The following is a 26,704-nucleotide window of genomic DNA, read 5'->3' as shown; positions in this document are numbered from 1 at the left end:
ACTTTAAAAAAAATATATATATATATATATATATATATATGTTTGTTTGTTTTTGGCTGTGACGGGTCTTAGTTGTCACACGAGGGATCTTTTGTTGGCATGAGGGATCTTTTGTTGCCACACAGGCTCCAGAGATAGCAGGCTCCACAGTGGTGGTACATGGGGGCTTATCTGCCCTAGGGCCTGTGGGATCTTACTTCCTTACCAGGGATTGGATCTGGGTCCACTGTATTGGAAGGTGGATTCTTAACCACTGGACCACCAGAGAAGTTCCTAAAGTTAACTCTATAGAGTCAATAAAAGCCCTTGGATATTACCAAAGCTTTGATTGGAATATCATAGTTGAGAATGCACATAAAATCTATTCTTGCTGTACTTATGTAAATAACAAGTCAGGTTTAAAGAGACTAGACTTATTTTACAAACAAATTACTTTGGTAAAAGTGACTATAGAAAGAAAAATTATGTTTAAACAGAAAACTTTGGCATACCCATAATCAAATTCTAGTCCTGCTTATTTTCTTTGGGTTTTTTTTTTTCTAACTGTAAACTGGACTGGATCCTGAACTCTTGCGGTTTTCTCTAAAATCTGATTACAACTCTCCAAACTAATATTTTCAACTTTCTCCCACACTTCTGACTTGAAATTAAAACTAAAACTGTTCTTTTCATCAAACCCTACAAGATAAAGCTATAGGTCTTAATATAGACTTCAGAGAATTCACCACAATGGATCATGCATAGACAAAAAAACAACCTTCATACTTACTTCAGAACACCTGATGACATCATCACTAACATTCAAACCGCAAACCAGGAAAATCTATCAGTTTAAAACTGCCATCTTCATTCCACCATCTAAAAATCTAAGCTCAGCTCCAAAAATTTTCTTGACTGGCTGCTCTCTAGACTCAACAACTACACTTATACTTTGCTCCAACTAATCTTTAATCTTTGCCTTTCGTTTGTTTCCACAGTAATACTTATTAACTAACTGATTGCTTATACCATATAGAAGCTTACTTACATGGGAGCTTATCTATCATACCACTTCCTAAAATAAGGCATCTTCATGTTAATCCCATCCTAAGTAAACATGACATAGTTCAGTACTATAAGACATTAATGTAATACTAAAAGGCTTATTTCCACCAGCTCCATAAAGCTTTCTGTGGTCTGCTTCTTAAACAAGACAATGCCTCATATATTAAAATCTAGAGACTCAGTTTATTGGAAAAGACACCAACAAAAAATTGCACTTAAATCTCACTAAGAGAGACCTTATCCTCTGAAAAACTCTATAATCACAGCAAGAATCTAGAAATTCTTTAGCCAGAGTTGTTTTAGACAACTGCATAGCCTTAGACACCCTAACTACCCAAGATGGAGGTACATGTACTATTGTAAGACAGCAAGATGAGCACAGCCCTTAGCAGGCAGCCATTGCTGTGCCTCACTACTCTGCACTCTGTTACTAGGCAACAGGTCTTGCTCAGTCATTGCTCAGTGCCCCAGTGGGCCCTGTCCACAAGTAACTGTCAATGAGGGACCATTAGGGAAGTGATTTACCCAAAGGTCATTGGTGTGGTGGTCATTAGGTGAAGAGTGAGGTAAGAGGCAGATTCAGGCCTTCTCCTGAAAGGAGGCCCTCCAGCTCACTTAGTCTTGGGCCAGCAGGTGAGCTGGAGCGCCCAGGGAACACACTAAGAACTGTGTTATTCTACAGGGCTCCAGAGCCCTTACTAAGGCCTTCCACTAGCCTTGGCCCAGGCCTTGAACCTGGTCTCCCCATCTAGGTGGCTTGAGGAGACTGAGGGTCAGTGGGGTTGAGTGCCTGGCTCCCTCAGAGATGACATCTGGGCAGGATGTGGGAACCTGGCCCTGAGAGAACTGCCAACTGAGATCTGCCTCCTGGGCTTTTGGAGGGTGAAAGCTGTGCTTTGGGATCCTGCCCTTTCTTGTCAAGACACAGAATAACATTCATTTGGTGGAGATTTACAGGAATGTTACCTGACCATCACCTGACCTCAAGAGCAAAGGATCTTACACAAAATGTTTGTAACAACTAACCACACCCCCGCCCCCCCTCACCTTTTACTTTTAAGGGGCTTGCTGAGAGCTTTCAGTAACTTTGGGGTTCTTAGGGCATGAACCACCCATCTCCTTGTATGAGTCTGTAATAAATCTCTGTTTCAAACTCTAATGTTTTAGTATTGATGGCCCTCACTGGGCACATGGACTTGTGATTCGTTAACAGCATAACTAGTTTAAAAAAAAAAGTTTCTATGTTAATATACCAAAAAGATCTGAAAGACTAGATGCCAATCTTTCAACAAATTGGCAACACTTCTGAAATACGGGTTCAATCCCTGGATCAGGAAGATCTCCTGAAAAAGGAAACGCCAACCCACTCCAGTATTCTTGCCTGGAGAATTCCATGTACAGTGGACCCTGGCAGGCTACAGTCCATAGGGTCGCAAAGAGTCAGACATGACTTAGGTGACTTAACACACACACACTTCTCTTGATTATTTAGTTGGAAATCTCTGCTCTGGAGAATCCTTTTCAATACCTGGCTATTATTCTCCTGATAGTCATCATCTTAGCCTCCTTAACGCATTGTATCCTCTCTAGAGTTCTAAATGTCTTCAGTGGCTACTCACACATCAAATGTTATCCATTAGTGTTAGACAACTGGAAGAACACAGAGATCCTACTGCCAGTGTCCAGGGTGACTGTGCAACTGCCGGTAAGGGCAATTACAAAACCATCCATCCCAATGCCTACACTGAAGGAGTAGTGAGAGTAACACTAGATTGGTTCACTCTTAGCCTGCTGAGAGAATGACTGAAAGTTGGGGATTTTTTTAAATAAAATAAATCGAGATGAGGCTTGAAAAATCCCTCAAGGTGACCAAACCAGTTAAGTCACATAAGCAAAACCAAATCTAGTTTATATCATGAACATAAGTGAAACTTATTTCTTGTAAATGCCTCTGACAATCAACTTAAATCGTCTTCTTAAAATAGCCTAAAGTAATCACTTTAAACCAATCTCCTACCATCTGTAAACTCCTAATGTCCTAAACCATTGCAAAGGTTAAAGAACTTCCTTATGCTCACTTTATAAGCCATCCTATAATGACATGCCTATAAAATATTCATATCAAGTTAAGCTCTCTGAAATTTCTTTTAATACTAGGCAGTTACATGCCATAGCGTTACAGGGAGGAGTAAATTTAAACCTAAATCCTTAGAAGACTGCCTAGTAGTAAAAGAAATTTCAGAGACCTTAACTTGATACGAATATTTTACAGGCATAGAAAATCCCCATGGACAGAGGAGCCTGGCTGGCTACAGTCCATGTGGTCGTAGAGTCAGACACGACTGAGCGACTAAGCACAGCACATAACGCCATGAGACAGGTAGCTGTTATTATACCAACTTTGTAAGGTTAAGCTACTCTCCCATAGTCATACAGCTGGAGAATGGTAGACCCGGGTGCTGAACCCAGCAAGCGCAATCAGGGATTTAAGCGCTGCGTCAAAGAATCAATAATTATCCCCATTACAGCAACTGGGTGTAACTCTGCTGAAGGCTTTTGAGAGCCCCATCCAGTGTTTTGTTTTGTTTTACTAAGGCTTTTAGCTCCCGCCAGAGACAGGCCACTGCCAGGAATCGCCTGGGCGAGGAGCTGTCAAGGCTGAGTTCGGACACCTATCGGGGGACAGAGGGGCAAGCCTGCCGGGCAGCCCACTTGGCACGATTTTTCTCAGCCAGGATAGGACAAATCACGGACCCAGGAGCAGAAACAGCCTGTGGACCTCCTCGATGGGAGGCAGGAAGGGGGCGGGGATGGGGTGCAGGAAGGGGGCGGGGATGGGGTGCAGGAAGGGGGCGGGGATGGGGTGCCGTGACGGGTGGCGGGCGCGGGCTGTGCCGGGGCGGGGCGAGAGGAAGGCAGGCCGGGGCGGACTCACAGATCCAGGAGCTGACTGACCCGCTGGGGGCTGGGCATCGCGGCCGCCTTTCGGAGCCTCTTCCAGGGTCCCGGGGCCGCGGAGATTCAGCCAGAGACCGCCTCTCAACTCCCGCCTCCAGCGCAACGCGTAGTCCCTCGTGACGTCACCCGCCTCTTCCGGTGACAGGCGCCGGCGCGCTCGCGACTACAGAGGGATCGCGTAGCCCCTTCTGGGCGGAACCCTGGACGCTGCGCCGGAGAGACAGTGTGATAAACCAGAGGGAAGTCTTGGGCTCTGAGAAGGACTGCGTGAGCTGTCATTCTGCAGTCCCTCTGGCGCGGCTCGGGCGGTACCCCCTGGTGGGCTAGCCCGGCGCCGGACCTCTGCTAGTACCTCCTGGAACCTCGCGGCTCTAGGCGTGGCCGCTGTTACTACAGGGGTGCATTCCATGCTGGGCCCAGCGTTAGTGGATGCACACCGGAGACCCTCTTAGATACAGAAACCATGACCGTCAAAGGGCGTGTTTTAGAGGACTGGAGAGTGACGTTTATCGAGCACCTCCTATAAGAAAGTAAGCACTGAACTGCTTGTTTTCAATAGTTAACCATATTCTGGTCTTCCCTGATGGTACCGTGGATAAGAATCAGCCTGTCAATGCAGGGGGCATGGGTTTAATCTTTGGTTGAGGAGGATTCCACAGGCGTTAGAGTAACTAAACCCGTGAGCCACAACTACTGAAGCCTATTTTACTAGAGCCTGTGCTCCAGAAGAAGAGAAGCCACTACAAGGAAGAGTAGCCTCCTACCCACTACTGCAACTAGTGAAAGCCTGCATGCAGCAACAAAGACCCAGCATAACCAAAAATAATAAAAAATTAACCATATTCTTTTAATCCTGTGAAATCGGAATTTGTTGTTGTTAGTCAAGTTGTGTCCAACTCTTTGTGACCCCATGGACTACAGCTCGCCAGGCTTCCCTGTCCTTCACGATCTCTCGGAGCTTGCTCAAACTCATGTCCATTGAATCGGTGATGCCATCCAATCATCTCATCCTCTCTCGCCCCTTCTTCTCCTGCCTTTTATCTTTCCAGCATCAAGGTCTTTTCCAATGAGTTGGCTCTTTGCATCAGGTGGCCAAAGTATTGGAGCTTCAGCTTCAGCTTCAGCTTCAGCATCAGTCCTTCCAATGAATAATCAGGATTGATTTCCTTTAGGATTGACTGGTTTGATCTGCTGCTGTTCAGAGGACTCTCAAGAGTCTTTCCCAACACCACAGGTCGAAAGCATCAACTCCTTGGTGCTCAGCCTTCTTCATGGTCCAACTCTCACATCCATACATGACTACGGGAAAAACCATAGCTTTGACTGTATGGACGTTTGTGGGCAAAGTGATGTCTCTGATTATTAATACACTCTCTAGGTATGTCATAGCTTTTCTTCCAAGGAGCAAGTGTCTCTTCATTTCATGGCTGCCAGCACCGTCCACAGTGATTTTGGAGCCCAAGAGAAATCAAACCAGTCAATCCAGTCAGCCAGGGAAGCCTGGCGTACTGCAGTCCATGGGGTCACAAAGAGTCAGATGTGACTCAGCCGCTGAACTGAACTGAACTGTTTCCATTTTTTCCGCATCTATTTGCCATGAAGTGATGGGGCTGGATGCCATGATCTTAGTTTTTTGAACGCTGAGTTTAAGTTAGCTTTTTCACTCTCCACTTTCACCTTCATCAAGAGTCTCTTTAGCTCCTCTTCCTTTTCTTCCATAAGGGAGGTGTCATTTCCATATCTGAGATTATTGATATTTCTCCATGCAATTTTCATTCCAGCTTGTGGTTCATCCAGCCGGGCATTTTGTATGGTGTACTCTGCATATAAGTTAAATAAGCAGGATGACAATATACAGCCTTGACGTACTTCTTTCCCGATTTTGAACCAGTTGTTGTTCCATGTCCAGTTCTAACTGTTGCTTCTTGACCTGCGTACAGATTTCTCAGGAGACAGGTAAGGTGGTCTGGTATTCCCATCTCTTTAAGAGTTTTCCACAGTTTGTTGTGATCCACAGAGTTAAAGGCTTTAGCATAGTCAGTGAAGCAGAAGGGGATGTTTTCCTGGAATTCTCTTGCTTTTTGTATGATCCAGCAAACGTTGGCAATTTGATCTCTGATTCCTCTGCCTTTTCTAAATCTAACGTACATCTGGAAGTTCTTGGTTCACATACTGTTGAAGCCTGGCTTGAAGGATTTTGAGGATGATCTTGCTAGCATTTGAAATGAGTGCAACTGTATAGTAGTTTGCACATTTTTGCCATTGCCCTTCTTTGGGATTGAAATGAAAACTGACCTTTTCCAGTCCTGTGGCCATTGCTGAGTTTTCCAAATTTGCTGGCATATTGAATGCAGCACTCTCACAGCATCATATTTTAGGATTTGAAATAGCTCAGTTGGAATTCCATCACCTCCACTAGCTTTGTTCGTAGTGATGCTTCTTAAGGCCCACTTGACTTTGCACCCCAGGATGTCTGGCTCTAGCTGAGTGATCACACCATCGTGGTTATCTGCATCATGAAGATCTTTTTTGTATAGTTCTGTGTATTCTTGCCACCTCTTCCTAATATGTTCTGCTTCTGTTAGGTTCACACCATTTCTGTCCTTTATTGTGCCCATCTATGCAGAAATGTTCCCTTGGTAATTGGAATTATTTAGCTTTATTTTACAGATGAGAACACTACATGACTGCAAAAAGCTCAGTAAGAATTTCATCATAGAGGGGGCTTGTGTTCAAATCAGAAAGAATTCTAAAGGGGAAACTTTCACTTGGTGGAATTCTCTCTACTTGGTTATACTGCAGAGTACTTGCTACTTTTCAATTCTTCTTTGTAAATTAATTTGTCATTTATATGTCTTCCTTTTGCAGACTTTTGAAAGTTGGAAGACAGTATTGTTCATTTCTTCAAGATGCTGCTTGTTCAATCACCACACTTTTACCAGTGCTGAAGGAGGGCAAGAATTGTGCTGGGTGTTAAGAATTCAGTGGTGAACACTTGAACCAGACAAATAAAAGGGAAATCAAAATAACTGTTAAATGCTAAAATGGAGTTAGTTTTATTGAAACACCCTGGAGGGGTGGGAGAGGAGAGCAGATCAGAGAGAAAAACATAGTCTGTTAGGGACTGCAAACAGTTTGGGGTTGCTACAATGGAGAGTGGTGAGAGGCAAGTATAAAGGAAGAAATAGGCAAACTTTTTCTATGAAGGGTGAGATATTAATAGTATACACATTTTTGTTTTCGTGGGACATACTTTCTCACTGAATCGAACTGGGCTCTTGCTCATCCTACCTGAAGCCAAGCCAATCTACCCACAGTGGACTGTGGTAAGAGAAAGTACAAGGCTCCAAGCAAGGAAAACAGGCAGCTGGTTTGCCAAACATCAGAATTTCCCTCATGGCTTTCAGGCAAGAGTTCTTAAAGACAACCCTGAGGGTGAGGGTGGGCTTCCCAGGTGGCTCAGTGATGAAGAATCTGCCGCCAATGCCAAAGACATGAATTTGATCCCTGGGTTGACGAGATCCCCTAGAGAAGGAAATGGCAACCCATTCCAGTATTCTTGCCCGGGAAATCTCCTGGACAGAGTAGCCTAGTGGGCTACAGCCCATGGGGTCGCAAAAGAGTCAGACACAACTTGGCAACTAAACAACAGTAGAGGATTGCGGGGGTCGCTCCACAGAAAGAGAGAGGCAGTGGAACTTCCCTCACCAAAGCCAAGGGGTCCCGAGGAGAGGTGAGCCTGCTGTCCGCCAACCCAGCCCCTCTGCGAGTGAGAGACAATCACACGTGACAGGCGTTCAGTCTAAGCAGTTCCGCTTTATTGCCACAAACTCTTGGTTTATATAGACAAGCAAGGGGGTTTTTCCGAGGGACTTTCCATAGTTGCACCAATCACATTAAAGGTCAAATCGTAATATGCCATAGTTGCACCAATCACGTTAAAGTTCAAATCGTCTTGTGCCTTCATTATAACAGGAGTCTATGGTGCTCACGCGCTGTCCACATGCACGGAAATCAAGAGAGCCAATCAAAAATTGTAACATAGACCACGCCCCTATCTCTTCTGCCAGGCGCCATCTTAGTTTCCAACGGCAAAGCTCACCCATCTTTTTTAAGGTTTCCCATTTAGGGCCCCACAGAGGATGAGGGCAGCAGGTGTGTGATCAGCTTGAGGAAATTTTTTCTGATTGGTCAGTGGTGAGGTAACAGGATGACTGATGTTTGCTGCTGCTAAGTCGCTTCAGTCATGTCCTACTCTGTACGACCCCAGAGACGGCATCCTGCCAGGCTCCCCCGTCCCTGGGATTCTCCAGGCAAGAATACTGGAGTGGGTTGCCATTTCCTTCTCCAATGCATGAAAGTGAAAAGTGAAAGTAAAGTCGTTCAGTCGTGTCTGACTCTTCGCGACCCCCTGGACTGTGGCCCACCAGGCTCCTCCACCCATGGGATTTTCCAGGCAAGAGTACTGGAGTGGGTTGCCATTGCCTTCTCTGGACTGATGTTTGGGGAATCTTAATTATCAGCCTTCTGGCTTCTGCCCATTGTAGGGGAGGGATTGATTTTACTTTCTTTAAACAACATTATAATGTTATTTGTTTGAACTTGTGAGTTATAAAACTTAGACCCTGTGGTGTTGTCCAGACCTCCAGGGACTCAAGAGTTCCCAGACCTACTCCCTTTCTTATCTAAAATGCCTTCTGACTTGCTGAGCTTGCAAGCAGGCACAGAATCCCAGCAGTGTCCAGACAGGTCAGAGGCCTGCTCTCCTACTTCTGAAGCCTGAACACAACTTCCTCCATGTTAATTTCCTAACAGTCAGCCTCAAGATTGTTTAGGCTGTAGAGCACAGGAATGAAGCAAAATAAAATGAGCAGTCTTCTTAATTCTATAAATCAAATATTAATAGCAGTTCTAGATAGTCAATAGAAACAGTGATCAAAGAAACATGTATGGGTTAAACAATGCAGAAAACAATTTTTGAGCAATAGGGGATTTAGTAAAGAAAAAATCCCGTGAAAGAGAAATTTGTTTTTGTATATCAGCTCCTACATCTATTAACGTATTTGCAGCAATAGTAGTAATAACAGAATGTTCTATCAAGGTACAATTATGTTTATCAATAGATTTTGCGACTCTTTGATTCCCTGCAAAATCTTACTTAAGGAGAAGCTAATATTGGGAACAGAAAGAGTAGGGAATAACATTTGAGTTCACAATACCAGAGTTCTCATGGGGGAATAAGAAAAAATAAATAGGTGATACCCTTCCAATATCAGGGCTTCCCTGGTAGCTCAGATGGTAAAGAATCCGCTGCAATGCAGGAGACCTGGGTTTGATCCCTAACTCAGGAAGATTCCTTGGAGAAGGGAATGGCTACCCACTCCAGCATTCTTACATGAGAAATTTCAGACAGAGGAGTGTGGAGAGCTATGGTCCATGAGGGGTCATGAAGAGTTGGACATGACTGAGCGACTAACACTTTCACACTACTATCACTTTCAATATAAATGATCAACGTGTGCTAGGCATCTGAGAAAAGGGGTTCCTAAAATAACAGAATGATCTCTGTTTATTTGCAAGGCAAACCATTCAATATCACAGTAATCCAAGTCTATGCCCCAACCAGTAACGCTGAAGAAGCTGATGTTGAAGGGTTCTATGAAGACCTACAAGGCCTTTTAGAACTAACACCCAAAAAGATGTCCTTTTCATTATAGAGGACTGGAATGCAAAAGTAGGAAGTCAAGAAACATCTGGAGTAACTGGCAAATTTGGTCTTGGAATGTGGAATGAAGCAGGGCAAAGACTAATAGAGTTTTGCCAAGAAAATGCAATGGTCATAGCAAACACCCTCTTCCAATAACACAAGAGAAGACATCACCAGATGGTCAACACTGAAATCAGATTGATTCTATTCTTTGCAGCCAAAGATGGAGAAGCTCTATACAGTCAACGAAAACAAGACCAGGAGCTGACTGTGACTCAGATCATGAACTCCTTAATGCCAAATTCAGACTTAAATTGAAGAAAGTAGGGAAAACCGCTAGACCATTCAGGTATGACCTAAATCAAATCCCTTATGATTATACAGTGGAAGTGAGAAATAGATTTAAGGGCCTAGATCTGATAGAGTACCTGACGAACTATGGACAGAGGTTCATGACATTGTACAGGAGACAGGGATCAAGACCATCCCCATGGAAAAGAAAGGCAAAAAAGCAAAATTGCTGTCTGAGTAGGTCTTACAAATAGTTGTGAAAAGAAGAGAAGCAAAAAGCAAAGGAGAAAAGGAAAGATATAAGCATCTGAATGCAGAGTTCCAAAAAATAGCAAGGAGAGATAAGAAAGCCTTCCTCAGTGATCAATGCAAAGAAATAGATGAAAACAACAGAATGGAAAAGACTAGAGATCACTTCAAGAAAATTAGAGATTCCAAGGGAACATTTCATGCAAAGATGGGCTCGATAAAGGACAGAAATGGTATGGACCTAACAGAAGCAGAAGATATTAAAAAGGGGTGGCAAGAATACAAGAAGAACTGTACAAAACAAATCTTCATGACCGATATAATCATGATGGTGTGATCACTCACCTATAGCCAGACATCCTGGAATGTGAAGTCAAGTGGGCCTTAGAAAGCATCACAACGAACAAAGTGAGTAGCGGTGATGGAATTCCAGTAGAGCTATTTAAAATCCTGAAAGCGGACGCTATGAAAGTGCTGCACTCAACATGCCAGCAAGTTTGGAAAACTCAGCAGTGGCCACAGGACTGGAAAAGGTCAGTTTTCATTTCAGTTCCAAAGAAAGGCAATGCCAAAGAATGCTCAAACTACCATACAGTTGCACTCATCTCACATGCTAGTAAAGTAATGCTCAAAATTCTCCAAGCCAGCCTTCAGCAATACATGACCGTGAACTTCCTGATGTTCCAGCTGGTTTTAGAAAAGGCAGAGGAACCAGAGACAAATTGCCAACATCTGCTGGATTATGGAAATAGGAAGAGAATTCCAGAAAAAACATCTATTTCTGATTTATTGACTATGCCAAAGCCTTTGACTGTGTGGATCACAATAAACTGTGGAAAATTCTGAGAGAGATGGAAATACCAGATCACCTGACCTGCCTCTTGAGAAACCTATATGCAGATCAGGAAGCAACAGTTAGAACTGGACATGGTACAACAGACTGGTTCCAAATAGGAAAAGGAGTACGTCAAGGCTGTATATTGTCACCCTGCTTATTTAACTTATATGCAGACTACATCATGAGAAACGCTGGGCTGGAAGAAGCACAGCTGGGATCAAGACTGCCGGGAGAAATATCAATAACCTCAGATATGCAGATAACACCACCCTTATGACAGAAAGTGAAGAGGAACTAAAAAGCCTCTTGATGAAAGTGAAAGAGGAGAGTAAAAGTTGGCTTAAAGCTCAACATTCAGAAAACGAAGATCATGGCATCTGGTCCCATCACTTCATGGGAAATAGATGGGGAAACAGTGAAAACAGTGTCAGACTTTATTTTGGGGGGCTCCAAAATCACTGCAGATGGTGACTGCAGCCATGAAATTAAAAGACGCTTACTCCTTGGAAGAAAAGTTATGACCAACCTAGATAGCATATTCAAAAGCAGAGACATTACTTTGGCAACTAAGGTCCATCTAGTCAAGGCTATGGTTTTTCCAGTAGTCATGTATGGATATGAAATTGGACTGTGAAGAAGGCTGAGCACCGAAGAATTGATGCTTTTGAACTGTGGTGTTGGAGAAGACTCTTGAGAGTCTCTTGGACTGCAAGGAGATCCAACCAGTCCATTCTGAAGGAGATCAGTCCTGGGTGTTCTTTGGAAGGGCTGATGCTGAGGCTGAAACTCCAGTACTCTGGCCACCTCATGCGAAGAGTTGACTCATTGGAAAAGACTGATGCTGGGAGGGATTGGGGGCAGGAGGAGAAGGGAATGACAGAGGATGAGATGACTGGATGGCATCACCGACTCGACAGAGATAAGTTTGGGTGAACTCCAGGAGTTGGTGATGGACAGGGAGGCCTGGTGTGCTGCAGTTCATGGGGTCACAAAGAGTCAGACACGACTGAGTGACTGAATTGAACTAATATGTAAAAGTAATTTCTACGTCATTGGCTACAATACACACAAATTGAGGGGTTATTTCAAAAACAGGATTTAGGGAAGATAGCCCATTCACAGTAGTTGATCGAGTTCTCCAATAAGCAGGGATCCCAAACGTGAAAAGTTGGTCCACATAAGAGTCCCTCAGTAGCCTTGTTACAGTCTATCAGTAAGTGAGTGCAATTGCTACTGCTACTGCTAAGTTGCTTCAGTCGTGTGCGACTCTGTGCGACCCCAGAGACGGCAGCCCACCAGGCTCCCTCGTCCCTGGAATTCTCCAGGGAAGAACACTGGAGTAGGTTGCCATTTCCTTCTCCAATGCGTGAAAGTGAAATCGTTCAGTCGTGTCTGACTCTTCACGACCCCGTGGACTGTGGCCCACCAGGCTCCCCCATCCATGGGATTTTCCAGGCAAGAGTGCTGGAGTGGGGTGCCACTGCCTTCTCCGAATTATTAACATCCAAATAATTTCCAGTGAATGAGGTGGCCAGTATTCTCAAAAACAATAGGTAAAATAGGCACATTAAACTCATACCAACTATACCATAATGGTATAGAGTTCCTTGGCACCAGGTGTCAGTGCCCTTGGTAATGCTTCAGAAATAAATACCTAGTGTTTTTTAGGAAACATTCTCTAAATAATTTTTCCACTCATATGCATTCAGTTCAGTTCAGTTCAGTTGCTCAGTCATGTCCGACTCTTTGTGACCCCATTAATCGCAGCACGCCAGGCCACCCTGTCCACCACCAACTCCTGGAGTTCACTCAGACTCACGTCCATCGAGTCCGTGGTGCCATCCAGCCATCTCATCCTCTGTCGTCCCCTTCTCTTCCTGCCCCCAATCCCTCCCAGCATCAAAGTCTTTTCCAATGAGTTAACTCTTTGCATGAGGTGGCCAAAGTACTGGAGCTTCAACTTTAGCATCATTCTTTCCAAAGAAATCCCAGGGCTGATCTCCTTCAGAATGGACTGGTTGGATTTCCTTCCAGTCCAAGGGACTCTCAAGAGTCTTCTCCAACACCACAGTTCAAAAGCATCAATTCTTCAGCGCTCAGCCTTCTTCACAGCCCAACTCTCACATCCATACATGACTACTGGAAAAACCATAGCCTTGACTAGATGGACCTTAGTTGGCAAAGTAATGTCTCTGCTTTTGAATATGCTATCTAGGTTGGTCATAACTTTTCTTCCAAGGAGTAAGCGTCTTTTAATTTCATGGTTGCAGTCACCATCTGCAGTGATTTTGGAGCCCCCCAAAATTAAGTCTGACACTGTTTCCATTGTTTCCCCATCTATTTGCCATGAAGTGATGGGACCAGATGCCATGATCTTCGTTTTCTGAATGTTGAGCTTTAAGCCAACTTTTCACTCTCCTCTTTCACTTTCATCAAGAGGCTTTTTAGTTCCTCTTCACTTTCTGCCAGAAGCGTGGTGTCATCTGCATATCTGAGGTTATTGATATTTCTCCTGACAATCTTGATCCCAGCTGTGCTTCTTCCAGCCCAGCGTTTCTCATGATGTACTCTGCATAGGAGTTAAATAAGCAGGGTGACAATATACAGCCTTGACGTACTCCTTTTCCTATTTGGAACCAGTCTGTTGTTCCATGTCCAGTTCTAACTGTTGCTTCCTGACCTGCATACAGATTTCTCAAGAGGCAGGTCAGGTGGTCTGTATTTCCATCTCTCTCAGAATTTCCACAGTTTATTGTGATCCACACAGTCAAAGGCTTTGGCATAGTCAATAAATCAGAAATAGATGTTTTTCTGGAACTCTCTTGCTTTTTCGATGATCCAGCGAATGTGCATTAGTAGACATTAAAATTCCTGGGGCCTTATCCTTTTGAGCAAGGTAATATAACAGCTGCATAGAACAATGCAATCAAACATGTCAGTTAAGGATTTAGTTTGGTATAGCTGAAATATTACTGAGTCATTAAAACACCTGTAAAAAGTCTTTGAAGTGAAGTCGCTCAGTCGTCTCCGAATCTTTGTGACCCCATGGACTATAGCCTACCAGGCTCCTCCCTCCATGGGATTCTCCAGGCAAGAATACTGGAGTGAGTTGCCATTTCCTTCTTCAGGGGATCTTCCCGACCCAGGGATCGAACCCAGGTCTCCCACATTCCAGGCAGACGCTTTAACCTCTGAGCCACCAGGGAAGGCCATAAAAAGTCTTTATGGTACGTTAAAACTAAGTTCTTGGGGTTTTAATATTGTAGGCATCCACTTAGCATTAATGGTCAAGGCTTGAGCTATGTCTTTACTAATGCTGTGTAATCTAACAAACAGATAAATTTTGTCCTTAGAAAGTCAAAGTTAAGAAAAGACAATCTTATTTGCTGGGCAGGAAAAATTATCTTGAGTTCAGGTCCAGCTCATGTTTCTCCAGCTAAAGATCCTTGAAGGTTGAGGCTTGAATGACAATCTGCATTACAGTCAGGCTTCTAAGAATAATCTATTTGTGAGAATTAACAGTGGGTTAATGTACCATATTTCCATTTTTCCTGTCCAGGGATCATCACTAATACAGTGTTATCCTTTCCCTGTGTAATCACATCAGCAGGTATGGGAGGACTGTTAGGCTGCTTCACCCAGACTTTAGCTCCAATTGCATATATTTCTTTTGTGGACCCAAACCCTCTATCATCTCTGTTAGTACGATGGGAGAGTCTCCTTTTTGTACTTTTCCAATTACATTAGAAAAATCAGCAATTGGGCAATTTGATTATGTTTATTAACAGACAGATCATCTTTTCCTTCATTTTGTAAAATTACTAAGATTTCTCCTTGGTAGTCTGGATCTGTAACTCCCCCATAGACACAGATCCCTCTTAACGCTACACTGGAACATTCTTTGATTAATCCAAAGTGTCTGAGAGGCATTTTAATTACAAGACCAGTTGAAATAGCACATGCCAATCTTTCAGTAAGTATGTGTTCAGATATGGAGTACAAATCCTGTCCAGTGGCCTCAGGAGTAGCTCGGAAAGGAGCTAATGCTCTTGGGCTAATTTTCCAATTTGTTATCGTTGTTTAGTCTCTCAGTTTTAGTGTCTGGCTCCTCTGCAACCCTGGGGACTGTAGCCTGCCAGGTTCCTCTGTTCATAGGATTTCTCAGACAAGAATACTGAAGTGGGTTGCCATTTCCTTTTCCAGATTTCCCAATATTTAGTTGTTCCAGGAAAGAAGTGTATTTTATGAATTTGTAAATTTGGAATAATCGTCCTCATCAAAGGAGTTTCTGATTCTCCTCATGCTCATGCTCAAATGCTGTCATGTCTGACTCTTTTGCAACCTCATGGACTGTAGCCTTCCAGGCTCCCCCTGTCCATGGGATTTCTGGAGTGGGCAAGAATACTGGAGTGGGCTGCCATTTCCTTCTCCAGGGGATCTTCTCGACCCAGGGACTGAACTCGTGTCTTCTGCATTAGTAGGGAGGTTCTTTACCAATGAGCCATCTGTCCTCCAGTTTTTATAAAAGCCCTCTCCAAGTTTAATTAAAAGACGTTCAAGCAGACCATTCCTTCTTTAAATCAAACCAGGAAATAGTAAGGAATATAAAAAATCCATTGTATGTTATGTTCCTGGGCAAACTCTTGCATTAACTTACCTTTTAAATGTTACCCATTGTCACTCTCAGTTTGAAATGGAACACCGTGATATAAACTATCTCCAATGTTTTAATAGTTTTAGCCTAATTGGCTTTCCTGAAGAGAATGACCACTAAATATCCAGTATAGGTGTCCACAGCAGTACACATGTGTTGACATCCTTTATCTCAAATTAATGGATCCAATATAATCAATTTGCCATATTTTCCCACAAGCCAATTGTCCTTTGACTAGGTGTGGCAAGCTTCTATGCTTAATACGTTGACAAGTTGGACATTGTAAATCGGACAATTGGACATTTAAATCTGCATTGTAAAATGCAGATTTAAAGAGATTGATAGTTAAAGAAATACCTTGATCCTGGGCCCACCTGTATCTTGCTTTTTTCCCCCCAGATGGCCACATTTTTTGGCGTGCCCATAAAGTCAAACCTTTTAAGTCGCCAGAGTTTGAGTCAACTTCTACTGTTTGGATTTGGGTTTATTAATTTATAATACAGTTATACCATTGTTCCATAGATTTGGAATACTGTGAGCTTCTACATTGAAGACTGAAACATTAGCGATTTGAACAGGTTCCCAAATGTCAGACCTTAATTCCTTTCCCCATAATTCCTTGGAATGAATTTACATTATTCTTTACCCACATGGAAAGCTAAGTGGCCAATCCATCGGCTACTGAATAAGAATCTGTATAAATTTGACATTCTGTTAAATTTTCTTGTTTTAGAACCTGATATATTACATATAATTCAGCAAATTGACTCCTCTTAGTATAACTCTTTTCAGCTCTGGAAATTTCCCTGTCCCAGAGATGCAAGGGCTCTCTTTTGCCTTGTTTTTGCCATAAGTTCCAATTAGCATTTAATTTATTGATAGATACATATAATTTTATGTCCCTTGGTTGTAGTTCATGGGGTATCTGATTTCCATCCAAAGATAGGTTACTGAGTTAAGCTTTAGAGTAGTTCAATTAAACTTTTTAGCAATAAAACATAACAGCAAGTAACTATCAGTTAGTGAGTCTTGGTCAACATAGATCTCAATGAACAAAACTAGAATTTACTATTCAATGAAACAAAATTTTTTGTGAGGGCATTAACCTCACAGCCAGGGAAGGTTTTATCCCATCAAATTTAAAAAAAAAAAAAAAAAATGAGGTTTGTCAGAGAGCCAGAAAAAGCCAAGCGGCCATCTTAGATTTCCCACAGCCCTGACTGTTGATCTATAGCTATTGCTTATCCATTTTAAATTCCTTGTTTTAGGAGTAGACTGTTGCCATGTCCTAAGGGCATGAAACCGAAAGTGAAAATGTTAGTTGCTCAGTCATGTCCGACTCTTTGCAACCCCATGGACTGTAGCCTGCCAGGCTCTGCTGTCCATAGAATTCTCTAGGCAAGAATTCTGGAGTGGGTAGGCATTCCCTTCTCCAGGGGATCTTTCTGACCCAGGGATCAAACTCAGGTCTTCTGCATTGCAGGGGGATTCTTTACCATCTGAGCCACCAGGGAAAGTCTGACAATGATGTGTTAATTTTTTGTAGAAACACAATGAGCTTTATTTATGTGTGCTACAAACTTCATAGATAATTGTGAAATAATATTTAAGAAAATAACAAAAGCTTTTAAAAATACATAAAAATTATTTAAAGACAAAGAGATTCATCTAATGTGTTATCAAATGCCGCATGCCAAGAAAACTTTGTTGCCTTAACAGAGAAAACCAAATTCCAGTCTGATAGCAGCTTACTGATAATAACAAAATTTGTTTATCTGGTTAATTTTAATTTAATCTTACAAAGTCCTTTCTATAAATCTTGAAGAGGCAGTATTTTTGCAAGGCATCAGGGTGAAATCATAACTCTCTATAATAACAAAAAACTTAAAAAGGCACATTTAAAATCTGATTAGAATGCATTTGACAAAGTAACTTGGTTACTACTATGACATGTAACACTTTAATACAGTAACTAGAATTATGACAGATAAAATTTTACCGGGTCATATAAAAACTTTATGATTTCTATATACTTTCTAGAATATCTATATTAGTAACATTTACCATATAATACAACCTGAGAAAATTTATTAGTTATTTGATAATACTTCCCATATACTTTAACATACCAAATAAAACTAATTGTTTAGTATCTTTCTTTGGGATGCCTCAGGAACACTCTGAAGCACCCCAAAGTGGTTAGAAGTCAAAATAATTTCATTACAATTTGATTTTAGGAAGGTCTGTCAAAAATATCAAAGGGTTAAGAACACTCAGTCAGATAAGATCACAAGTCACTATGAAACAATAGTTATTCACTCAGCCAAAGTAACAATAAAAGTTTTCAAAGCAAATACAGAACAAACCACTTAAGAGGTAAAGTAACAGAATCTGTTATCAAAGGAAGCTCAACATCCCAAGAAAACTTGCACCATGAATAAAACTCTTTTCCCAGGTCCACTTTCCACAAACCTTTCTTTTACATTCTGTATCTGTAACTTTATCTTCCCACTGAGAAACGGACACCTGTAAGTCAGACCTACTTCGGTTTCCCTTAACATAATGCAGTTCCATTCATCATAACTCCTTTTCTAAAAACACATATCCTATTTTCCTTAAGTAACCATAAACTGTCCTTTATATTAGCACTCAGAAGATTGGTGAACATAAATGTCGGTAATAATTTCTAAAAATATTTACTTTCTTATAGAGAACAACTCAGGATGATCCCAAACATACTCATTATTAGTTCTAAACTTTTTGTGTCTCTATAAAAGGAAGCCAGTGTTTATTAATTAATATTTTATCATCTTACTTTATTTGCAAGTGGCCTAATTATTTAATAAGCTTGCATCATTTAACTTAATTTACCACAACCCTAGAATTTCAATTTACCAAAATCTGGAAAAACAATTTTAGGTAGATATTCCTAAAGCTTAATTATTCTTAGTAGAGTTTAATCTAAAAGCTCTTATCTCATTTACATTTTCTTTCCTTAAAAGTTTCTTCACGTTGAGTTGCTTTCCTTTCTGACAAATTTGTAACCGATAAAACAATATTTTATTTAAGTTATAGTAAACATAGGCACAATGAAAGTATTATACTTAATATCAGTGACTACGAAGACATGTCAAAAGCAGAGACATTACTTTGCCAACTAAGGTCCATCTAGTCAAGGCTATGGTTTTTCCTGTGGTCATGTGTGGATGTGAGAGTTAGACTGTGAAGAAGGCTGAGTGCCAAAGAATTGAAGCTTTTGAACTGTGGTGTTGGAGAAGATTCTTGAGAGTCCCTTGGACTGCAAGGAGATCCAACCAGTCCATTCTGAAGGAGATCAGCCCTGAGATTTCTTTGGAAGGAATGATGCTAAAGCTGAAGCTCCAGTACTTTGGCCACCTCATGGGAAGAGTTGACTCACTGGAAAAGACTTTGATGCTGGGAGGGATTGGGGGCAGGAGGAGAAGAGGACGACAGAGGATGAGATGGCTGGATGGCATCACGGACTCGATGGATGTGAGTCTGAGTGAACTCCAGGTATTGGTGATGGACAGGGAGGCCTGGTGTGCTGCGACTCATGGGGTCGCAAAGAGTCGGACACAACTGAGCAACTGAGTTGAACTGAACGAAGACATGTCTCAATTCAGTTCAGTCACTCAGTGTCTGACTCTTTGCAACCCCATGAACTGCAGTACACCAGGCTTCCCTGTTCATCACGAACTCTCGGAGCTTGCTCAAACTCATGTCCATTGAGTCGGTGATGCCATCCAACCATCTCATCCTCTCTCGTCCTCTTCTCCTCCTGCCTTCAATCTTTCCCATCATCAGGGTCTTTTTCAATGAATCAGTTCTTCGCATCAGGTGGGCAAAGTGTTGGAGCTGCAGCTACAGTGTCAGTCCTTCCAATGAATACTCAGGACTGATCTCCTTTAGGATTGACTGGTTTGATCTCCTTGCTGTCCCAAGGATTCTCAAGAGTCTTCTTCCATACCACATTTCAAAAGCATCAATTCTCTGGAACTCAGCTTTCTTTATGGTCCAACTCTCACATCCATACATGACTATTGGAAAAACCATAGCTTTGACTACATGGACTTTTGTCAAAAGTAATGTCTCTGCTTTTTAATTTCCTATCTAGGTTGGTCATAGCTTTTCTTCAAAGGACCAAGCATCTTTGAATTTCATGGCTGCCGTCACCATCCAGTGATTTTGTAGCCCAAGAAAATAAAGTCTGTCACTGTCTCCATAGTTTCTCCATCTATTCACCATGCAGTGATGGGACTGGATGCCTTGATCTTAATTTTTTGAATATTGACTTTTAAGCCAACTTTTTCACTCTCCTGTTCACCTCATCAAGAGGTTCTTTAGTTCCTGTTTACTTTCTGTCATAAGGAGGATGTCATCTACATATCTGAGGTTATTGATCTTTCTCCCAGCAATCCTGATTCCAGCTTGTGATTCATCTAGCCTGGCATTTCACATGATGTACTCTGCATAGAAGTTAAATGCCGGGAGCCAGTGTGAAGAGTCCTGCCCGTGACAAGGTCATGAGGAAGGAAGCTGACATACGCAAGGCGTGCTCAGACTTCAGGGGCCCCTCTGGAAATTCCTAAGCATGTACCCCAACAAAAATCTGCCGGTTTTTGTGCTCTGCTTTTCTACTCTTCTGACATTTTCTGGAAAAAGTCAATTCAGGGCTTTAGTCTTCTGCATTTGAAAGAGTGTTTCAATCCAAATACCCCTCTGATGGCTTTCTAGCCTGCCTGCAGGACTCCTACAGCTGCGCGGGTGATTGTTTGAGGCCTCCTGACCGCAGGAGGCACAGGAAGCTTAAAACATCCTAGGAATGTAGGGGCTTCCGAGGAGTCAAAATCTTTAGAATAGGACTGATTAAAGGTTTCATTTGTTGAGTCAATGCTTGCTGCCAAATTTTGATATCCTTTATTTTTAGATATAGTTGGTATATAGAAATGCAAGTAGTAGATCTTATATTAGCAACATTAGATCTTTGAGTTAAGTACCTTCTTTGTTATATCCCACTGCACCTTTGTTCTATAGAGATGTAACTTTAATGCTTTAAGGAGATGCAGATTAAAGAAAAACACTTCAGGGGAAACAAAATTAACATTCACTAAGGAAGAGAGCCAAAAAGTGTTAACAAGCCTCTTGGCCAGAAGATAATGTAAATCACCTGAGACCTTTTGTATACAAAATGATATACTGGAAGAATCTGGGTTGCGAACGCTACATAATTTTGTGTTACCCATTGATCTCCATGTTTTATCAAAAGTATAAAAGGCCTTCTGAACAATAAAGGAGGGGGCCAGTTTCTTGGACCAGTTTCTCGAACTAGTCTCTCGGCCTGGTTTCTTGGGACTCTGGCTTCCCCCGTGTCTTTCTCTCTCTTTCTTCTTCTCTCCCTTTCCCTCTCTCTGCTCTTTACTTTAACTTCAGGCTGAATCTCCACCTGGGGCGCGGAGGCTCGCCAGGTCTACTTACTTGCCCTGGCTGTTATGACCCGCGTGAAAGGGAGCTTAAGGCGAGGCACCCTTAGATATGCAAGCGGGCGCCGGTGGCCCAACGTAGATGGTGCAAATTCCTTGTCTGGAATTTTATTGGCCTTCCGTGTAAACCAAGCTATTCAGCCCTCTTCCTCCACTTAATCTTCTTACTACACTATAGTTTCTTAATCTAATCTTATATTAATAAATAAACAAGTCTTTCCACGCCAACGCCGTCCACCCTTCGAATTCCCTGGATCCACCGGGGCAGGACCCCAGCAGTTAAATAAGCAGGGTGAAAATGTACAGCCTTGACGTACTCCTTTCCCAGTTTGGAACCAGTCCATTGTTCCATCTGTGGTCCTAACTATTGCTTCTTGACCTGCACACAAATATCTCAGGAGGCAAGTAAGGCAGTCTGGTCTTCCCATCTCTTGAAGAATTTTCCAGTTTGTTGTGATCCACACAGTCAAAGGTTTTAGCATAGTCAATAAAACAGAAATAGGTGTTTTTCTGAAACTCTCTTGCTTTTTCTATGACCCAACAGATGTTGGCAATTTGATCCCTAATTCCTTTGCCTTTTCTAAATCTAGCTTGAACATCTGGAAGTTCTCAGTTCATGTACTGTTGAAGCCTAGCATAGAGAATTTTGAGCATTACTTTTCTGGTGTATGAGATGAATGCAATTGTGTGGTAGTTTGAACATTCTTTGGCATTGCCTTTCTTTGGGATTGTGATGAAAACTGATCTTTTCCAGTCCTGTGGCCACTGCTGAGTTTTCCAAATTTGATGGCATGATGAGTACAACACATTCACAGCATGTCTATGTTAATTAGATTAAGAATCACAATGTCAGCTATAAATTTAAGACTAAATACTTCCCAGTGAAATTGACATTCATTTAGCTTAGTTCTTTTGTATTTATAATTGTTTGATTTGTAAACACTTACTTTTATTTAAGGAATTAAATAGTTTATTTACAAATTACCCTTAGCAATATTTCCAAAGACAAAACTACATACTGAGACATATACGTATACATATATCCAGACAAACAGAGATTTCATAGTTTCTGTTTGAGATTTAAAATATCTCTTGGTCTCTGTGCTTTTTCTCCCATCATTTTCCAAGAATGAACTTTCTTTTGTTAACCTTACCACACCACTTTCGACACTTACCTTGTGCAACACTTACAGCAACTTTTTTCAGTTACACACTGGAAAGTAGAGACTTGGTAGGCTAAAATGTAATTTTGACATTCTAAGATAAACAACTATACCTGCAAACCAGATGACTCTTTCTCCAATTTTAATTTTTCCTCAACCAATTTTAATCATGTACCTCATGGCAGGCAGGGAGGAGGATCCAGCCTCTCCAACGCAGAATGCTACATTTTTGTCCTTTCTCAATTGGCACAAGCTGCAAACATTCAACAACTTCCAAAGATTTAGCCTGCTTTAATTTGGGGTCCTAAGCAGTAAGCAAATCATCCCATCTTAAGAGGTTAAGTAAAAACTTAACCTCTTATTTATTTTCTCCTTTTTTTAAAGGGTAGCATTTGGTTTCATGAATCCGGCTCACAACAATTTAGTTTTGCCAAAAGTTTTACTTTATTTTAGGTTTAAAGGGTTCCTTAACAAAGGAAACCACTCATTACACAAAAATAAATGATTTCAACTTTTAATAAAAGATTATTTAACTTAATTTCAATACATGGTCCTTAGAAGAAAAAAAGAAATAGAAACAATAGAGAGAAGTAACAGGTCATGGTGGAAAGGTCTGACAGAATGTGGTCCACTGGAGAAGGGAATGGCAAACCACTTCGGTATTCTTGCCTTGAGAACGCCATGAATAGTATCAAAAAGCAAAAAGATAGGACACTGAAAGATGGACTCCCCATGTCGGTAGGTGCCCAATATGCTACTGGAAATTAGTGGAGAAATAACTCCAGAAAGAATGAAGAGATGGAGTCAAAGCAAAAACAACAACCAGATGTGGATGTGACTGGTGATAGAAGCAAGGTCTGATGCTATAAAGACAAATATTGCATAGGAACTTGGAATGTTAGGTCCATGAATCAAGGCAAATTGGAAGAGGTCAAATAGGAGATGGCAAGAGTAAACGTCAACATTCCAGAAATCAGCGACTAAAATGGACTGGAATGGGTGAATTTAACTCAAATGACCATTACATCTACTAATGTGCACAGGAATCCCTTAGAAGAAATGGAGTGGCCATCATGGTCGACAAAAGAGTCTGAAATGCAGTACTTGGATGCAGTCTCAAAAATGACAGAATGATCTCTGTTTGTTTCCAAGGCAAACCATTATATCATGGTAACCCAAATATATGCCCCGGCCAGTAATGCTGAAGAAGCTGAAGTTGAACTGTTCTATGAAGAACTACAAGACCTTTTAGAACCAACACCCAAAAAAGATGTCCTTTTCATTATAGGGGACTGGAATGCATAAGTGGGAAGTCAAGAAACACCTGGAGTAACAGGCAAATTTGGCCTTGGAGTACAGAATGAAGCAGGGCAAAGGCTAACAGAGTTTTGCAGAGAAAATGCACTGGTCGTAGCAAACACCCTCTTCCAACAACACAAGAGAAGACTCTACACATGGACATCACCAGATGATCAGTACCTAAATCAGATTGATTCTATTCTTTGCAGCCAAAGATGAAGAAGCTCTATACAGTCAGCAAAAACAAGACTGGGAACTGACTGTGGCTCAGATCATGAACTCCTTATTACCAAATTCAGACTTAAATTGAAGAAACTAGGGAAAACCACTAGACCATTCAGGTATGACCTAAATCAAACCCCTTATGATTATACAGTGGAAGTGAGAAATAGATTTAATGGACTAGATCTGATAGAGTACCTGATGAACTATGGACAGAGGTTTGTGGCATTGTACAGGAGACAAGGATCAAGACCATCCCCAAGAAAAAGAAATGCAAAAAAGCAAAATGGCTGTCTGAGCAGCCCTTACAAATAGCTGTGAAAAGAAGAGAAGTGAAAAACAAAGGAGAAAAGGAGAGATATACCTATTTGAATGCTGAGTTCCAAAGAATAGTAAGGAGAGATAAGAAAGTCTTCCTTAGTTATCAGTGCAAAGAAATACACAAATGCAAAGAAATACACAAATGCAAAGAAAAACAACAGAATGGGAAAGACTAGAGAACTCTTCAAGAAAATTAGAGATACCAAGGGAACATTTCATGCAAAGATGGGTTTGATAAAGGACAGAAATGGTATGGACCTATCAGAAGCAGAAGATATTAAGAAGAGGTGGCAAGAGTACACAGAAGAACTGTACAAAAAAATATCTTCATGACCCAGATAATCATGATGGTGTGATCACTCACCTAGAGCCAGACATCCTGGAATGTGAAGTCAAGTGGGCCTTAGGAAGCATCACTATGCACAAAGCTAGTGGAGGTGATGGAATTCCAGTTGAGCTATTTCAAATCCTGAAAGATGATGCTGTGAAAGTGCTGCAATCAATATGCCAGCAGATTTGGAAAACTCAGCAGGGGTCACAGGACTGGAAAAAGTCAGTTGTCATTCCAGTTCCAAAGAAAGGCAATGCCAAAGAATGCTCAAACTACCGCACAATTGCACTCATCTCACATGCTAGTAAAGTAATGCTTAAAATTCTCCAAGCCAGGCTTTAGCAATATGTGAACCGTGAACTTCCAGATGTTCAAGCTGGTTTTAGAAAAGGCAGAGGAACCAGAGATCAAATTGCCAAAATCCACTGGATCATTGAAAAAGCAAGAGAGTTCCAGAAAAACATCTACTTCTGCTTTATTGACTATGCCAAATCCTTTGACTATGTGGATCACAATAAACTGTGGAAAATTCTTCAAGAGATGGGAATACCAGACCACTTGATCTGCCTCTTGAGAATCCTGTATGAGGTCAGGAAGCAACAGTTAGAACTGGATATGGAACAACAGACTGCTTCCAAATAGGAAAAGGAGTACGTTAAGGCAGTATATTCAGAGAAGGCAATGGCACCCCACTCCAGTACTCTTGCCTGGAAAATCCCATGGACAGAGGAGCCTGGCAGGCTGCAGTCCATGGGGTCGCTAAGAGTTGGATACGACTGAGCAACTTCACTTTCACTTTTCACTTTCTTGCATTAAAGAAGGAAATGGCAACCTGCTCCAGTGTTCTTGCCTGGAGAATCCCAGGGATGGGGCAGCCTGGTGGGCTGACGTCTATGGGGTCACAGAGTCGGACATGACTGCAGTGACTTAGCAGATGCAGCAGCAAGGCTGTATATTGTCACCCTGCTTATGTAACTTTTATGCAGAGTACATCATGAGAAACGCTGGGCTGGAAGAAGCACAGGCTGGAATCAGTTTGCCAGGAGAAATATCAATAACCTCTGATATGCAGATGATATCACCTTTATGGCAGAAAGTGAAGAAGAACTAAGAAGCCTCTTGATGAAAGTGAAAGAGGAGAGTGAAAAATTTGGTTTAAAGCTCATAATTCAGAAAACGAAGATCATGGCATCTAGTTCTATCACTTCATGGCAAATAGATGTGGAAACAGTGGAAACAGTGGCTGGCTTTATTTTGGGGGGCTCCAAAATCACTGCAGATGGTGACTGCTGCCATGAAATTAAAAGACGCTTACTCCTTGGAAGGAAAGTTATCACCAGCCTAGACAGCATATTAAAAAGCAGAGACATTACTTTGTCAACAAAGGTCCGTCTAGTCAAGGCTATGGTTTTTCCAGTAGTCATGTATAGATGTGAGAGTTGGACTATAAAGAAAGCTGAGCACCAAAGAATTGATACTTTTGAACTGTGGTGTTGGAGAAGACTCTTCAGAGTCCCTTGGACTGCAAGGAGATCCAACCAATCCACCCTAACAGAGATCAGTCTGGATGTTCATTGGATGGACTGATATTGAAGATAAAACTCCAATATTTTGGCCACCTGATGTGAAAAGCTGACTCATTTGAAAAGACTCTGATGCTGGGAAAGATTGAGGGCAGGAGAAGGGGACAACAGAGGATGAGATAGTTAGAAAGCATCACCAACTCAATGGACATGAGTTTGGGTAAACTCCGGGAGTTGGTGATGGACAGAGAGGCCTGGTGTGCTGCAGTTCATGAGGTCACAAAGAGTTGGACACGACTGAGGGACTGAACTGAACTGAACAGCATATTCATCACCAACTTGAGTCAACACCTGCATCCAGATTTGAACAGCACTGGGAAGTTCCACATTAAGAGCAATCTGGAGTCTTAATTGAGAAAGGGTCCAAAGTAGTGTATCTACTCCATGGGTGAGATGTCAAATTGCAGTTTGGGGGCTCCCATTTATAATCCCAGATTACAAACTGATGTTATCATCAGTTTACATAAAAAAATGCAGCTATGGTTTTACTCAAACTTTTACAATGCTGTTTGTTTCACTTGTGAATCATAAGACTTCTTAGAT

The 26,704-nt window shown here is 41.8% G+C and overlaps 1 protein-coding gene and 1 long non-coding RNA gene across 3 annotated transcripts in view; one reads left to right on the top strand and one right to left on the bottom strand.

The window, feature by feature from the left end:
• AMN1 (antagonist of mitotic exit network 1 homolog) overlaps window positions 1-4,120 on the bottom strand; it is a 78,705-nt gene extending 74,585 nt beyond the window's left edge. The window contains exon 1 of one of the 2 annotated variants that reach the window (XM_004006747.6): window positions 3,980-4,120. In XM_004006747.6, the coding sequence (XP_004006796.1) occupies window positions 3,980-4,017 (38 nt within the window). In that variant the 5' untranslated portion in view covers window positions 4,018-4,120. The remainder of the gene's footprint in view (window positions 1-3,979) is intronic. The other variant, XM_012175065.5, reaches the window with a different exon arrangement.
• Window positions 4,121-4,169: 49 nt separating this feature from the next.
• On the top strand, window positions 4,170-7,047 carry LOC105611931 (uncharacterized). The gene is made up of 3 exons (XR_001039400.3): window positions 4,170-4,532; window positions 5,784-5,958; window positions 6,871-7,047. It is a non-coding gene; the product is annotated as an uncharacterized LOC105611931 (long non-coding RNA).
• Window positions 7,048-26,704: the final 19,657 nt, after the last annotated feature.

This window comes from Ovis aries, chromosome 3 (genome assembly GCF_016772045.2).
Source record: "Ovis aries strain OAR_USU_Benz2616 breed Rambouillet chromosome 3, ARS-UI_Ramb_v3.0, whole genome shotgun sequence".
Classification (NCBI taxonomy): domain Eukaryota; kingdom Metazoa; phylum Chordata; class Mammalia; order Artiodactyla; family Bovidae; genus Ovis; species Ovis aries.
Note: the sequence above shows the minus strand (reverse complement) of the source record. Positions and strands in the feature narration are given on the sequence as shown.